The sequence below is a fragment of the Curcuma longa genome, chromosome 18 (genome assembly GCF_044706935.1).
Source record: "Curcuma longa cultivar G26 ecotype Majalengka, Jawa Barat chromosome 18, ITB_CL_G26_1.1, whole genome shotgun sequence".
Classification (NCBI taxonomy): Eukaryota; Viridiplantae; Streptophyta; class Magnoliopsida; order Zingiberales; family Zingiberaceae; genus Curcuma; species Curcuma longa.
In genome coordinates, this window is record NC_133878.1 from 480,416 (window position 1) to 498,697 (window position 18,282).

Consider the following 18,282-nt stretch of genomic DNA (forward strand, 5'->3'; position numbering starts at 1 on the left):
AATAATTTTTATTTTTGTGTCATTCTTTAAAAATAAGATGTATTTTCATAGAAAATAATTTTTTAATAGTATTTGACATAAGTAATGTCTATATGAATTTTTATGATTTTTTAAAAATTATAGAATTACTTATGTATTTTTAAAATTTGATTTGAAATTGATATGTAGTTTTTCAGTCTAGCAATCAGGTGTTATCCAACAACAATCAATTTCTACGGTGAGTTTTGATTGAAATTGAGTTATTTCAGTTGGTTAAGCTCACTCCTAAGTAATCTAACTATCCCTAACCATCTGATATATTTGGATAAGTATTCAAAGGGGTAAAAATAAGAAAGAGATGTTAAAAAGAGATGAATATGGAATTGAGGGGATGTTTAGATTCAAGATTGAAGTTTTTAACCTCATGACTCAATTTTTGTCATTTCCTAAAGGTTTAGGAATTTCAAAACATTGTTGGTGCAATGATGAAAGTAAAGCATGTTTTGAGTGGGAGACCCACCTTAAAGACATGATTTAGGTATGATAGAGGAGAAGGCAAGATTTTGAGGATTGATGAATGAATAAAGGATTGTATGCTCAAGGTTGAGCATTGACTGAGAATTAGAGAAAACGGAAGGTAGGGAACTTCCATTATGATGTTGGAAGTTTAGAATGGAAGAAGTGAATGGATTTTAATAAATACCAAAGGGGGACAATGAAGGGTTTAAGTTAGAAAACTTTCATTTATGTTTTGGCATGAGAAGAAGAATGAGATAAAGGATGGTGGGTTGATGAGTTAGCCTTATTTAAATATGCTGTCAAACATCAAAAAGGAGAAGTTATTAGTGCAATGACCTCCGATCAAGGTTGACCAAGTTGATCAAGCTCGAGTCAACTTGAATTATGTTTCAAAATTTGATCAATATGTTAGTTGATCGAGTGAGACATCAAGTAGGTCAAAGTTGATCATATACTTGACAGTCGATCAATATGTTAGTTGGTTGCGTGAGATATCAAGTAGGTCAATGTTGACCAAATACTTAATAGTCTATCAATATGTTAGTTGGTTAAGTGAAGACTCCAAGTGGGTTAAGGTTGACCAGATACTTAACAATCGAAAGTCTAATAGGGAGTTGGCATGAGATGGAAAGTCCAAGTGAGTCATGAAGAATCGTACGCTTGGCAAAAGAAGCGAAGTTCATGTGAGGCATGAAGGATTGAACACTTGACATGAGAAGCAAAGTCTAAGTGGGTCATGGAAGATCGAACAATTGACAATGAAAAGCCCTAACAGATCATGAAGAACCAAATGTAAGGTGAGTACGCAAGTCTAAATATGTTTAGGAAGACCGGATGTTTGGTATAAGAAAAGTTTTAATAGGTCAAAGGTAACTGGAAGGTAAGGTTGATCTAATACTGGGCAAAAGAAGTCCTGGTAGGTTGAGGTAATCAGATACCAAATAAGATGAGAATTCAGACTTAGTGAGACTAAAACAGAAGTATCAGTTAATTGATAGAGTATATCGATCGATTGATGGACTCTAAACCTCAAATTCGGGCTTTGAGGGAGTAAATGAGGTTTGTTGGAACTCAACAATTGATTGATGGAACGCAACAATCCAACAATCAACTAATGGAGTTGTTTGATCGAACAAAACACTCTCAACTCAACTAGTCAATTCGATCAAAGGCTACTTGTCAACTACTAAGTTGTATTAATCGACTGGTGGTACTATTCATGCATATAGAAGGTTCTGAGCTCAACTGCGAGATTTGATTGTTCGTGATCAATCGACTAATGGTGGTTAAACTGTGTCAAAATAGCCATTCTAAATTCGACAGGACAGATAATTGATAGAAGTTGACAGCAGACTAGTAGACAAAATCAACTCAAACAACAACCCTATAAAAGAGGGTTTCAAGGAGATTTGATGGTGTCGATTCTTGAGGATTTGAGGATGAAGTGTTATTGTATTTTCTACCATTAAGAGGCTATCCAAAGTCACAAACAAGCATCTAAAGTTAAATTTCTCAATTGTAAAGTGTTTTTACATTCATTTGTATTTGTAATGTTGTGTTGTTTGTGTTGCTTTGTAATTTAAAGATTTGTAAGAGATGTCTTTGCCTCTGAAAGGTATTCGAAAAGAAGAAGGATTAGTAGTGATAGGCGTTAGGACTAGGCCTTGGACATAGTCGTCTTAGGAGACAGTGAACCAAGTAAAACGATCGTGTTTGCATTGTGGTGCATCAAATTGCTTTCAAATTTCTGCTATGCAATCTATCAACGGATCAAAGCTATTCATCCTTCTTTAGTTCGCATGAGTCCTAACGGAAAGAAGATGAGAAGAAAATGGTGAGGAAATTAAAAAAAAAAATGTAGCTGGAAAGAGGTGATGATGAAGGATTGCTTTAGTTGAGAAACATGCATATATTCTAGCTAGTAGTTTCTCAGCATTAAAATGTGAACTGCTTAATGGTTCACTAGAGAATAAGTTTAATTTGCAAAATTGTTCGATAGTATTCGATGTCAAATTATTTTCATAACCATTGACTATAAACTTATTTTTACCTATAAAAAGTTTCACTTACAAAACTAACAGTGGAATGACTTTATTGACCAATAATTCATTTTTAACTTGACAATAATGATTTTAGTTGAGTTGCCTCTGGATTTAGCTAAAAAAATCATGTTCTTGAGTTGTGTTTACTTGAGTTATGTCAAGAGGAAAAAAACTTGAATTTTAGTGAAACTCCAAAGCATGATAAGAAGCTAAAACTAACTTTTTTAAATTTTTTAGTCGAGTGAGAATGAGCCAATTACCACTTTAGGTTTTGCTTTGTTCTCTTTATATTCATTCAAGTTGATCACTTTGATTGAACTAAAAGATATTGCTAAGATTAGTATGAATCGAAGTATATCACAAAAATTCTAAAGATTTGCTAGTATACAATAATAGTTAGTGAGAAAAAGAGATGAGTGTTTTGTATATTTGTTTTTGATAATTTATGTGTTTGGACTTCGCCTGACTAATCTTAGAGGCAAATGATCTTCCTTTTAGTTCATCTACTAAGTAAATCCGGAGCACAACTTATACACACTCAGAAAGCTGTTCTCTAAAATATTCATCTTATTTTTTATTTGAACTTTTTATTACTCTTCAAAATATGTTTTACTACTATACTACACTTTGATCCCTTGTTGAATATGATAATTGAGGATGATAAATGCTCATCAATCCTGTAATAATTTGTCTTTCTCATGTATTAGTGTTAAACGGTTGTCATTGAGATATTCCACAAATAAATATAAATTTGTAAGTGATATTTTACCAATACAAGAAAATTTATGAAATATGTTTATAATTCTAAAATTTTAATAAACACTACTACAACTTTGAAGATCAAACTCATTAAGAGCTTCATACTCATTAACTTTTCGAGTTGGACACTCGCCTATCGTTTAGTTTCACAAGCTACATGACTCTCTTAATTTATTTTTTCATCTTCAATCATCTAAACCAGTATCAAGTTTATCCATCCTCGACTAACTTAAACATCAAAGAAATCTCACCAACAACTTCTTGTGAGTGTTCCTTGTTCATCAATAATCACTCTATCTATTGTATTCAATCCAAACTGAACTGCCAGTTCTATAATTTATCATAGTTTAATGGCCTATTTATATGACAAACTACAGGTTGGCCCCATCTTGACCCATGCATCCAAATGATGAGATAAACCTTGCCTCTGTTTGGCTTCACAGCTATAAGCATATGCTACATTAAATTAGGTCTGAACACATCAACATGGGCCACCATTAAAGAGACCTCAGAGAAAGAGGGGGAGTACATGTGGTGGTTACACAATGTTTTCCATGCATTATACTTTTAAAAAAAACGCAAAAGCCAAAAACTCCATAAAGATATTGATACAAGTTGCAAAGGCAATGATTGATGTTATGATCATGCTATAGAAGTAGCTATTCTATTCTACTTAGTCTGTTCATGTGCAAATAAGGGGGAAAAAGGAAGGAAGAAGACAGTATAAGATCTCCAATTTTTTTAACTGTTTGGTGGCTTCAGTTTAATTAAGGAGTCTGCAACAAGTCCCTGACTTCTGCTCAGAAACATTCAGTATCTTTTACAGCAATGGCAGTATCCTGCATCCTTCCATGCAAATTAAACCACATGAAAAAACTCACTGCATATATGTTTCATCTAAAGATCATCAAAAACAAACTGCTGTTTGATTTTTCTGCAAGTACAGGATCAGTAGTTTTACTACAAAAGCTTCCAACTATAACTAACATTGAATCTTAATTGTTAGATCTGTGAGGTGCACCTTCTATGGCAGGCGATGATGTGCTTGGCCTGCTTCGTCGTCTCTTCCTTCCATACCCTGCCAATATCCTCTGCCACCTTCACAGCATCCTGAGCAGCACCAGAGAGGCCCCTCCTTGTGAACCCCACTGCGTACAGCCCTCCCTTCCCTTTCCACCCGTTCGGGAATTCCTGCTTTGGAAATCCATCCTTGTCGAACATCTCGCACTCCTTCAATCCCAAACATGAGAGGTTGTAGTTTATATATTAAAGAATTAATGAGTCTTTTCAGAGGGAGAGAGGTTAATTGGTTACATGTAACCATGAAGGGACGTTGCTGCAGTAGCCGGTGGCCAAGATGATTGCATCCACGTTCATCACCTGGCCGTCGACCAGCTCCACGCCACCGTTAAAGAACCTCTTGATCCCTGGAACCACCTTGATCTCACCGGACTTGATCTTTCCGAGCGCACCGAGATCAAGAACAGGGGTCTTCCCTTGCTTGTGCTTCAGTTCCAGGGGGCCCATGGAAGGCCTCCGGAGGCCGTAGCTCTCCATTTTGCCCAGTATTATCCATGACAGCGCCAGCAGGATCTTGTCCACTACCTTGACCGGAAACCACTTCATCAGGAACACCGCCAGCTCGAACGTCGATTTCCTAAAGATCTCCCTCGGCAACACATGAACCTGCAGGTGGAAACGATGAATTTTGATATGATTTGTTGACGTTATTTTAGAAATTTAAAGCAAATAAAAGATTAATTTTTTATTAGATTTACCGAGCCACGAACGACCATGACAGGAGATGAATGATGGTGGCAGAGGTCGAGGCAGACCTCCATGCCGGAGTTGCCGCAGCCCACCACAAGCACCTGCTTGCCACGGAAAGCTTCTCCGGAATTGTAGTCGCTTGCATGAATGACCTCTCCGGCAAACTCCTTCATCCCCTCCATTTCCGGGATCACGCACTCGGCATTCTCCCCGGAGGCCACCACCAGCCACTGGGTGATATACTCCACCTCGGCCTCAACCCCGGCCACGGTGGTCCTGACGAGCCACATGCCGCAGGTGTCGTCGTGCTCGGCGGAGCGCACTGTTTCATTGAACTGTGGGTTGAGCTGGAAGTGGCGGACGTAGGACTCCAAGTAGTCCAAGAACTGGTTCTTGGAGGGGTACTCCGGGAAGTGGTCAGGAAAGGGGAGCCTGGGCAGGCGGCAGAACTGCTTGGGGAGGTGGAGCTTGAGCCGATCGTAGGTCCGGTTTCGCCACAGCGAAGCAATGCTGCTTGACCTCTCCAAGATCACAAAGGGGACCCCGCGCTCCTTGAGGCAAGCTCCGACGGCGAGGCCCGAAGGCCCTGCGCCGACGATGACCGGGCCGTTGACCCATTTGCATCTCCTCTGGAGCATGCCATGGCGATTGGGCACATGAGCCATGGTCAAACAGGAAAGTTTTGTTGTTAGGAAGAGCAAGAAGATGAGGGATGGAGTTTGCTGAAGTGAGGAAGCTTGAGGGGCTTCAGGGTGTATAAATAGGTGGAGATTCATCACAATCTTCTTTAAAGGTTTCTTTTTTCTAGTTTAGGATTAATCATGATATTGTGTTCAATTGGCATAAATAATATAGGCCCATGGTTTCCATCAGATAAAGCCAACAATGAATGAGTTAGCACCATAATTAAGCTCTTAAATTATCTATAATATATTTTAGACGAAATTGATAAAGGACAGTTTGGTGCTAATGTTGAGTTTTGGAAAAGAATATCATATTAGATTTATTATATATAATCTTATCCTTCCTTACAAAAGAATATTTTAGAAATTCACATGATGATAATTTTATTTTCTTAGACGAAATTGATAAAGTGAAATAAATAAATAAATTCTCGAAGCATCACAAGCAATATTTTTACCCCATCAATTATAAGCGAGCACCTTAAATGGCATGACACTTGTTCAAACTTTCAGAATTGGTTGATGACATTGTGTTAGAGTGACTGATGTACGAGCCGTGACTTGGAGAAAATGATTTGAGGATAATTGCACAAATATATATATATATATATCGAGAGAGAGAGAGAGAGAGAGAGAGGCAAAACAACATAAAAGAGTATTATTCCTTTCTACTAGTCACTATGGAATGACACGGAAAGTCAATTATATCCATGAGATCAATAATTAACTTGGGAAAAGGCCTCCTTGTTTTCGTTAATATTAAAAGAACATTTTATTTTAAGAAATAGTAAAATAACATCTCATCCTATTTTCTATTCTAAAAATATATTTTAGTACTATTATAATTATTATAATATATAATCGTCAATATTAATCGCATTATATATATATATATATATATATATGATCATAATGTATATATATATATATATATATATATATATATATAATAGCTATGATCATAATGGTTATAATAGTATTAGAGTGATTTTGATAAAGTTAAAGAATTTTAATAAGGCTTTAGCAATATTAACTAACTTAATTAAAAGCATTCTAATATAACAATATTCTATACATAATAATTTTAATTAAGTTGGACCACTTTTTATTTTATGTTGATGTATATGCTATAATAATATCAAAATATATAAAAGTATTTTCGTGTTGAAAACAAAAATAGAGTATCTTTTTAATATTATATATTTTTAAAAATAAAATTACCCAATTAACTTTTATATATATATATATATATATATATATATATATATATATAGGGTTAACTTATTTCAACATTTCCTTTGAAAAATTTTCCTACATCATAGTGAAGACACCAAGGAACTCAATTGACCAAATGGAATATCCTTTTGGAATGGTTGAAGCAATTTAATTCCTTAGCTTGATTCTAAATGCAAAATTTGTCAGTAAACATTTTTATTTATGATGTTAACTTAAGCAGTACTCTGATTCTTTGAAGTTCATGCATGCGCAATGCTTCTGAAAAATATCCTCACACACGATGATTGTTTGTGGAGATAATGACTGGTTCGAACCAATTGATCCAATAATACCGACGACGAAAGAACCGAATCTGAGCAGCAAACTGTGGGGCTTGAGCAAACAAAAGAGCATCCAACTTATGCAGATGGTGGTTTCTTGCAAAGTGTTAGAATACTGATGAGGCTTTGGGAGGTGAAAGGGATCGGAGTGATGGTGATTCCCCACTTTCTTCTCTAGGAAATGACACTGATCAAGAAAGGGAAGCATGCATGTGGAGGCAGATGCACACTTGGTTTTAACCCTTACAATCTCATCTTTTCATGAGCAACGAGGAAGGCTATGCTTCTGCCACATCACTTTAAACCCTTAGTTTAAGCATCAATTGCACTGCATGTTGCCACCTTGATCCTCGCAAGGTTTTGAAATATGGATCCCTCCAAGAGCAATGTAACAAAGGTGATAGAATGCATGGTTGGAGAGGGATGTGCGAACAGTTCTATGTTGCAACTTTTTTCTATTGGATCTTTCATTTTGTTTATATTAGATTTACACTAAAGCCAAGAAGCTCTCATGCTCATCTTGCATGAGTCAATGGACAACTCAAGCACTTTCTACTAGTTTCTTAAGCAAGAATATTAAGACTTTTTGTGTGTGTGTGTGGTTATGGTAGGTATTGCATATGTGGGATTTAATGAACTTAGATATTCCAAGGGAAGTAAAAGTATAGGACAAATGCAATTATTCATTTAATTTGCGTATTGAGTATATTTGGGTGTTATATATATATATATATATATATATATATACCTTTTCATGGAAAAAAACCCTCTTAATTTATCCTACAATTAGTAGCTTAAAACACTAATGATGTCCACATTCATTCATGTGAGATTGTGAAGTTGTGCACCACTTTAATATACCATCTTGTATTAAGGAGAAATATTTTTTATGATTTCATGAATATGTTCCTTAACTAATCATACTCTATGATAATTATATTGGAATAGGAGTTCCTTCAATAGCTAAATACTACATTTTAATTCAAATTCTTTCAAATACTACGTCGGTACTAATGAATTTATGCACATGAAACTGATGCACATGATATAACTAAATGAGAACACATGACACATAAAATTGGTGGTATAATAATACAGATAGATGCATGCATGAATATTCTTTATGGGGAGCTTCATATATAGAGTTAACTCTAACATACATGCATTCACATGCTTTAAAAAGCTCCAATGGAAGGTAACTAGAAAGCGACCATGTGAAAATCCAAATAATATATATAATTTAATTTTTAAAATATAAAATCAATTACTTGTGCCAAATCTAGCATGGCTAAGCTAGGATCTAGCCTTCCACCGTCGACTTAGCCACACAGTATAATCCTATTGAACTTAGATCATGCTCAGCTCAACACGAGCAAACTTGAGTCTATCCCTAGTCTAACACAACTTAATCAAGCCCAAGCGCGACACATTAAAACTTAGCATCTTCACTTATATCTTGTAGCACGGAAAAGAAAATTCTAAATTGACGCATGCATGCCATACTAAAAAAATGGTAATCCTTATAAGAAATATAAATAAATAAAAAGGGGAAAGAATAGTAGAAGCCATCCCACCAGTTTGGTGAAATAAGAATGAAATGGTTAATCATTTCTAAGGATGTGATGCAGCGGTAATACACTCAAAATAATAAAGACGATCAAAGCTCTTGAATTCTAAATCAGATGAATATTTTAGAGGTGACTTTTTAGTGTGTATAAATTGTACTTAGAATTTATCCAATAAGATAATCAAGGAGAAAGTCGTATATCTCCATAATTAATCAGTCACATATATATATATATATATATATATATATATATATATATATATATATATATATATATATAATTTTGATAGGTTGGACACTATCTGTGAGCACCACCATGAGAATCAAGTGTAAAAAAAAATTAATTTTTCTTAGAATTTAAATTTTAGAATTTAGAGTTTAGTGTTTAATTTAAAGAAAGTGAAAATAAAAAATAAAATTTTTTACATTTGGTGCTCATGGTGGTGCTCACGAATGGTACCCAGCATATCAAAATCCTATATATATATTGGGCACCATTTGTAAGCACCACCGTGACTACCAAGTATAAATTTTTTTGTAATTTTTCTTAGGGTTTAGATTTTAGTGTTTAAGGTTTAGTGTTTAATTTAAAGGAAATGAGAAAAAATATATTTTTTTAATATTTGGTGTTCACGATGATGCTCAAGGATGGTGTCTAATATAATATTCTTTTATATATATATAAGAATGAAGAAATGGTTAGTCACATGGGATGACATTGTAGACGATGAGAGCAAATGATTCGGTGGCACAGTTCCTGATACAAATCCAAAGAGAAACCACCCTAAACTTAAGTAGGTCCACTCCATCTTCCATCTTTATTCTTCCTCTTTCATTGTCCTTCCTTGCAACATGGAAGCATGCATGCATGCTAGAGCATGCACTAGGTTCCATTGATTTGGCTGGTGGAATGACCGTTACGATACAGTTAACTGCCAGGTGGTGTGACCTTAATTTTTTTACACTTGTTCTTGGTTTGCATGCTCCACTAGATTCTGCCTGCACGAGCAAGCCTTCTTGTTGGCTGTTGAGTCATGTGTTGTGGTGCATGCCAACAGTTTCTCATTCTCTTCTACCTAAACCATGTCAGATCAGTCATCACTTCTGGTCTTTCAGCAGCAACGTGCCAAACAATACCAGACATGTCTGCCACATGGAAGCTCAATCTGTATCACATTTCATAATTCACAAGGTCACATATTTGATTTGAATGTTCTTGACGGTGGTTGACCACACCAAACTTGCATATGCATCTGTGGTAGGCATGCAAGAGGTTTGGTGCTTTAACAGGTCTATAAAGCCACTGCTGACTGGATTTTTCTCATTGTCTATTAGTTGCTGGGAAAAGTGAGATGACCCACTGCACATGAACCAATCATCATCAATCATTTAACAATAATGTTACTCGTGAGAGGATTATGTGAGCCTTAATGCATGTAGCAAAAGGAACTTAAAAAGGATCAAACTGACAGGAATACACTGGTGGAGGGAGCTGAAAAATGTTAATATCAGCACCAGATCACAACATTAATTCTGAGTAGCTATGCAATGAACAATGCTACTTGCAATCATTAGGTTACGTCTCCAGGAACAAGCAAGACAGATTATCTTCAAATACGGTTAAATATTGTCAGTGGGATTCAGAAAGGCTTTAAATTGTTCGAGCAGTAACTTACAGATGAATTATTGAAAGGATAATGCCAATAGTAATCAGAAATATGGTTGGAGTCCTGTCGCTGTAAAATGGTCTTTAACTACTCTTCTTTAATGAAAATTTTACAGCCTCTCCTTTCTCCTCTGGGACGGCGGTCGAGGTGGGTGCTCCGGCATGCTCACTATCCATGCCTTGCAAGTTGAAGCACATCCGTCTGGGGCCAATGTTGCTAATTTGACCCTTCCGATTGTCAAATAAAAAACATGTAGGGAAGTCTCATGTGCTCGAGAGAGCGTTAAGAGCTCAAAAGAAGAAAACAAAGAAGATTTACCTTCGTGAGTGAGAAGAAAATTATACCTTCACTTATCTTCGCAGAGCCTTATATAATCGCGAAGAAGGCCCATGTAGACCACCATGCAATCTTTGAATGATTTACATGGACGATTACATGAGCGGGCTATTACACTAGAGACGATAGCCGCTGGTCCATGCCACTGATTTTGTTTGATCGTTAGCTCGACGTCGCTTTCTAAGTGGACAACTTTGCTAGGGTTGTCCCTGCATCAGGGATTGTTGAAAATTGATGTCCGAGATAGCCGGCTAGACCAAGATCCCTCATCATCATGAAATCGATATGCCAGCTCTAGTAGAGAAGGTTGTGGCTTGATGAGCTTCTATTGTTGTGAAGGGTGTTTGCCAAGCGTACTAGGTTATGATAGGTTGACGACCCATTTGAGTTCACCTAGGTTGCATCACAATGTCCCTCCATTCAAGTCGGGCTGAGGAGCGAAATTGAATGAAGTTCGATAAATCATAAAGTTAGGGAAGGGCTGGTCTCGTATCGACCATGAGAATATTAGTCTGAATGACTAGAATACCAACAGAATGCTTAAACTACAAGAAGTCTCATCTTGTCATGACTAGGGAGAGGAACTCGATCACTTGATCGTGAGGATAATAATAAGAATACCAAGAATTCCAAGGGAGATTGAGAATATCAGAATACCTGTTCCATCTGGACCAGGGAGAGAAGCTCGATCCCGTGGTCATTAATAGTATAAGAATGCCTAGAATACCAACAAAACTCCTAAACCGCAAGAAGTCTCATCCTATTTCAACTGGGGAGAGGAATTCGATTTCTTGGTCATCAAAATAATAATAAGAGACTGAGAATATTAGAATACTCATTCCATCTGGACCAGGGAGAGGAGCTCGATCTCGTGGTCAAGAACATACTAAGAATGATTAGAAAACCAACAAAATGCCTAAAATGCAAGAAGTCTCATTTTGTCCCGACCGAAGAGAGGAACTTGATATCTCCGTCACGAGGATAATAATAAAAATATTGAGATTTTAGGAGGAGATCGAGAATACTAGACTATCTATTTATTTTGGATCGGGGAGAGGAGCTTGATCATGCGATCAGGAATAATAATAAGAATGCTAGAATATCCACTTAATTTGGCTTGGGGAGAGGAGCTCATTTCCACGGCTAGGAATAATAATAACAGTGTCCAATTTTGATAGGGCATATTCAACCTTTACCGAGGAGAGTAGCGATCCCACGACCATAAGGACTGTACCAAATATAAGATAAATCCCACCCTAGATCAGGAGGAGTAGTGACCCAAGGTTATGAGGATTGTACCATAATAGGACAAATCGTATCTCGATCAGGGAAAGTAGTGATCCGAGATTGTGAAGATTGTACCAGAATAGGGAAAGTCCCACCCCAACTAGGGGGAGTAGCGACCTAAGGTTGTGAAGACTATACCAAGTATAGGGAAAATCTTGTCCCGATCAGGGAGAGTAGTGGCCCAAGATCGTGAGAATAGGACAAGTCCAGCTTTGACCAAGGGGAGTAGATACCCAAGGTTGTGATGATTATACCAAGTATAAGGCAAATTCTACCTTGAACAGGACGAGTTGGTCGAACAGTCTACAATTGCTACGCAATTTCACTCTTCTACATAGTAATTTCTCTATTCAAAACTACCAAAGTCGTGAGGATTGTACTAGAATAGAATAAGTCCCACCCAACCAAGGGAAGTAGCAACCTAAGATCGTGAGGACTATACCAAGTATATGATAAATCTTGTCCCGACCAAGGAAAGTAGTGACCCAAGATCATGAGGATGTACCATAATAGGGCACGTCCTGCTTTAACCAGGAGGAGTAGCGACCCAACGTCTTGAAGACTGCACCAAGTATAGGGCAAATCCCGCCACAAATAAGGAAAGCAGCTATCCAAGATCGTGAGGATTGTATCAGAATAGGGCAAAGTCTCACCCCGACCAGTGGGAGTATAGCAACCCAAGGTCATGAGGATTGTACTAAGTATGGGTGATGTATGCGTTTCATGCATAGTTTTTGATATTATTTTCCATGCATTTTATTTTCATCACATGAGCATATTCTATATATTTTCATTTCTTTAGCATTAATATCATCTTTGTAGTTCGTAGATCTAGTCTTTGTGTGTTTTTTATTGATAGGACATGAATTCAAAGCTTAAACGGAGTAAAAAAAACCTTCAAATGTAATTTTCCAACATAAAGCATGGTCTGACCATGTCCTTTGATATGGTCGTGCTTCATACAAAGAGTTAGGTGTGAAAATAGAGTGAAAATCAAACACGACTGTGTTTCCCTCTGTTCCATGAAGAAGTGACCACCAACAGTTAAGACGACCAGGCCATGTTTTTCCACATGGGCAGGCTATTAGATTTGAGATGTGTCCTAAAACAATCATCTTACAGTTATACTATTTATTGGATAAATAATAATTCACTATTTGAGTGCAGATTTTCTATGTGTTTGATTGGATCTTAAACTCATTTACTAAATGCCCATAATACGATTCATAGGATGAGAGAATTTGTGATTGGATCACAACTACTGAGCATCCTTACATGTGCAATTATGAATGTATTAAAATAATCCCTAGTCAAGAATTGATGAGCACGGACGTCATTGATTCTGTCGAGGCTAGCACATTTTAACCTCCTTGATTTACCAAGCAGTCGATCTCACTGATCGAAGACATTGGATGTTGAGAGTTAAACGTGGATGTTAGTTAAAGGTAACTAGTTTATTGGAATAACCTACCATGAAACTTCATATGATTCTATACATATGTCAGTGAAGATAACAGTGCAGCTTAAGTGTGAGTTTCATTTGACTTGCGGTATTCAAGTCACCTTGGTCATGAAAACTTATGCTTTTACATCTTAAGCAAACATCTCTGAGAAGATATGATCCTGGGATGATTGGGTATAAGTCGAAGTGTCTGAAGGTGCTTGAATAGCCTATAGAGGATTCACCGCTCCTTGAAAAAGGAGACGTATATTCTGTGGCTGCTTGTCAGGATTATTACTAAAAGTCTTTGGCCAAATATTACATGTTAAGAGTACCATACTCTTGGATACATGTACAAGTAACTTGAATCCATAGGATAAGAAACTTGGCTTGGACTAAGTGTGACGTAGTTAGCCTAGTAGGGACTGACACATATAGACTATGTCCTGAACTAAGCGTGTGAAAGGAACAAGACACGTTTCATTGAAGCTGCTGAAAGGTTTAGAAATGTTCTGAAATCAATCATTTATTTTTTAATCAATTGGGGATCATGATGTACTACTAGGTGTCATTCATGATCATTCCATAATTAATGATTAATACAGACGGCCAATATAACTGGGAACCTATTGGGTCACACACTACAAGTTCTCCGAAGGACTTAAAATGAGTTTGAGAAATAGATTCTCAGAATGAGAGAAATAAAGTCTAATTAGACCAGACAAAGGACAACTTGATGGAATTCGTCTTATGAAGACGAAATAAATAAAACTGGGCTGGTTCAAATCGAAGGTGATTTGGTTATTGAACCAAAATAATTTAATTTTGAACCAAATTGAACCAGCTTAGTTTAGTTCATGATGGAAGAGGTTTTGGCAAAATTGAAGAGATGAGGAGCTTCGTCTTGTAAAGATGAAGTGAACAAAACTAGTTTGAGTCAAATCAGATATCGTTTGGTCAGTGAACTAAGTGATTTAGTTTTGAACCAAAACAAACCCGATGTGCTACAGTACCGATTTGCTACAGTAACTGGTTCGATTGCTATAGTAAACTTGGTCCGATTCAGCTCGTCGTTCAATTTTTTTCTCCACCTGCGCAAATTAAACCCTAAACCACCCGACTCCTGTAGCTTCCTAGCCACGATAAAAACAGAGAATCATGCTCTGTTCATTCCTCCTTCCCCTTGAAATCCTACGGCGCCGAAGCTTCTTCTTCTTCATGGGTGCGCCACCATCCACACCTCCCGTCCAAGCGAGGGCATCGTCGGACCGAAGAGCCACCACCGTCGATCACATGAGATGCAATCCTGACTCCACCAATTGTGAGAATCATGAGAAAATAGAGGAGGGTGCGGCTGCTTCGTCGGTTATGGACTTGTTGGAAGCTTCACCGGCTGAGGACCTACCGGATGCTTCAACGGTTGAGGGAGAATGAAGCCGGTGGTGTCTCCTCACTCCCAATGTCAACCGCTGATCTTGATCGTTCTTCTCCCCTTCCTATGCTCTGTTTGGCACCGCAGACACCCGATTGGGTGTTTTCCGTTCGTCATCGATCGCCAAAGAAGGTCTCCGGCGGAGGAGAAAGGGGAACTTGTGTGCCGTCCCTATTTTGGCCGTGTGGTAGAGGAGGAGAAGATGTTGTTTGTGCCATCCCTATTTTGGCCGTGTGGAGAGGAGGAGAAGATGTTGCTCGTGCCATCCCTATTTTGGCTGCATGGGAGAAGAGGGAGAACATTGTCGGATTGTATTATGTTTTATTGTTGAAACTCTATGCAGTCACTAAAAATTATTTTCGATCATTGGATAGGTTATCCGGATGTTGCCAATCAATATGGGTCATCTGACGACCATCAACCATCTCTATGGAAACTTGTAAAATTTTGAAGATCGTTCTATCAATGTCGAAAAAGTTTCGACTATTTGTCCTAAATCAGCGGTCAAAGGTTGACCACTGAAAATTACATTGGGAATATGATTTCGATGATAGTTAGAAGGCCTTGAAAAATGATTGCGATAAATGTTGTTGTGTATTTTCTGGAATAAGATTTTTCTCTCGAATCGATCATTATCAATCATCGGTTAGTATCGAAGACGATGACGTGACTTGTGGCTTTGAAAGCCGTCCAGGTGAGAGCTTGGCGTGGATCACCAATAGAGGTGGGACACCGACAAGGACTGTTCGATTAATGCCAACTTCGCTCAACGTCATCAATAAGGTATGCGTTAAATATTTACTATTCTGTAAAATTTTAATTTCTTGTCATGCCTTGTACGCTGTTATTTCCTGTCTATGAATGTGTGTGTTGTGATAATTACTGTTAATTATTGTTCTATTTCTGCTGTGCACATTTGTGAAACATGTAAACAAGCACATTACACCGGGAGATCCACATTACACCTAGGTGTTTTTTGGAAGGTTTCAATAGGATGATCCTAACATGGAATGTGACTTCTCTCTCTATTCTTTTAGATTTGATTTGTAGAATGCTTTCTTTTTTAGATCATATATGATATTTAGCCTTGTTTTAATGCTCATCTACTTGTATTTCATTGCATATGCTACTCTTTGTCACTCCTTATTCTTTTACAATTGCATATTTTTACTCTTTTGCTCGGAGATCTGCTTTTTGTATATTTTGCTTAACAGGATGTGACACCAACAGAGCGGTCATGGTACAGTGCCGTGTCTGCCTTTGGCCGTGCCTCATAGGCACGGCCGTGAAGCAGTTATCTAGGTGTTTTTTGGAAGGTTTCAATAGGTATAGAAGGCTTTAAAAAGACCCCCAAGGGCCTCTTGGGTTATCTTGGGTCATTTCAAAAAAGGAAGGAGGGGTTTCCTTGTCCATCCTACAACGGAACAAGAAGACAAGGAACCCAAAGATAAGTCTTCCCTTTTCTTGTGGATGACTATTTTCAGTAGCATTGTTTTTGAGGAGTCTATGTAGTGATGGTGATGTATTGAGATTCCATCCACTAAGCAACTTGGAGATCAATTTCGAAGACGACTAACCGGACCTTCCGAGGTGACACCACAACAAAGACTTCTCTCTGTGACAGAGGGTATTCTTTTAGATTTGATTTGTAGAATGCTTTCTTTCATGTCTTCATGTTGTAACTTGATGCCAATCTCTCTTTCTCTCACACACACAACCAAATCCTCAACCAAGCATAGATAACTATCTTAGTGCTAATACACAGTCCCTGTGGATCGATATCTTTTTATTATTTGACGACAATCGTATACTTGCGGAAGCCTATCATAACTCTATCTCCAAAGAGTAGTCTTTTAATTCTAGGATGAGGAAGTATCCCGATGAATTGTTGACACTCGATTTATAGTTATTTATCTCTTTTATCGCAAGACGTATTTAGTTTATAATCCGGCATTAGTATACATACATGATTATGCCACTCGCATGTATTTTCATATCCTATAAGATGCGGGGAAGGATCAAGAGGTGAATCTAATTCTCCGACCCTAAAGTTTGAGATTTGAGGGGTTGTTCACAAAAGTAGTTTAAAATCTCATAAGGGCACCATTGGCTATCACAGAGCTTAATGGGTTTATCTTGATTTGACGTCATGAAGTAGAGAATAATACTTAGAGGATCGTGGGACATCGTGGTAGGAACCTCTTTGAGAAAGCAGCCACTTTATTAAGATTACCTTGAAAGTAAGCGCCGCATTTGAGTAGACATACCAATATTATTCCAAAAATTTATATTAGGTACCTTGAGATAGATCACCTTTATAATGATTAAACATAGAGGTAAAAGAGTGAATAACATTAGGGTATCAGTAATCGTCATGGCAAAATTGAAGTCCTCGAATTGCTTTTTCAAATTGATTTTCTCCACAACTCTTCCTTAGTTTCTTAGCTTGATTTCTTTCTCATTTAATTTTCTCACTTCGCTTGTTTAGATAGCTTGCTTTGTGGTTTGAATTAGTACTCAATTTATAGTCCCAATGGAATGATATTTTATTGCTTGATGATAGCCCTGCACTTATGAATTTCGTACATCAAGTTTTTGGCACCATTATCGGGATTGTTCAAATCGATATTAGTTCGATTGTGATTTGATTAATCTAGATTTCTTTTCTTATTTGATATTTTCTCTTTTTCTCTCTCTTTGTTTTTTCTCCTTTATTGCTTTTTTTGACCTTTTCTTTTTAGGGTAATCAGGGATTCCTTTTATGCTAAGGTTTGATAAATCAGGAGATTTTCTTCCTATAGATTCTGAAATTGACAGACTTTATATAAAAGCAACTAGAGGCATAACAAGCACAAACAACAACAATTATGGCTAACAAAAATAAACCATTGAAGGACTATGCCACCCCTAGCACTAGAGGACTGAGGGCTAACATCACGAAACCTCCATTCGATACAAACAACTTTGAGATAAAACTTGCATTGATATATTTGGTCCAACAATATTAGTTTGGAGGCACCCCCACAGATGATCCCAATCTACACTTGGAAGTATTTGTAGATATTTATGAAACTCTAAAGTATAATGGTGGCACTTCATATGCAATCAGGTTGCACATATTCCCCTTTTCATCGAGGGAAAAAGCAATAGTGTGGTTTCATTCACTTCTAGTAGACAATATTGCTATGTGGAATCAGTGCGAGCAGCGGTTCCTTGACAAGTACTTCCCTTCAAGCAAGACAGT

The 18,282-nt window shown here is 37.3% G+C and overlaps 1 protein-coding gene across 1 annotated transcript; it reads right to left on the reverse strand.

Annotated features, from left to right (window-relative positions):
• Nucleotides 1–4,301: 4,301 nt before the first annotated feature.
• Nucleotides 4,302–5,734, reverse strand: LOC141812198 (putative indole-3-pyruvate monooxygenase YUCCA9). Its single transcript, XM_074700232.1, has 3 exons — nucleotides 5,078–5,734; nucleotides 4,614–4,985; nucleotides 4,302–4,529 (listed from the first exon to the last, which is right to left on the reverse strand). The coding sequence occupies exons 1-3, from the start codon at nucleotides 5,732–5,734 to the stop codon at nucleotides 4,302–4,304; spliced, it is 1,257 nt and encodes a 418-aa protein (XP_074556333.1).
• Nucleotides 5,735–18,282: the final 12,548 nt, after the last annotated feature.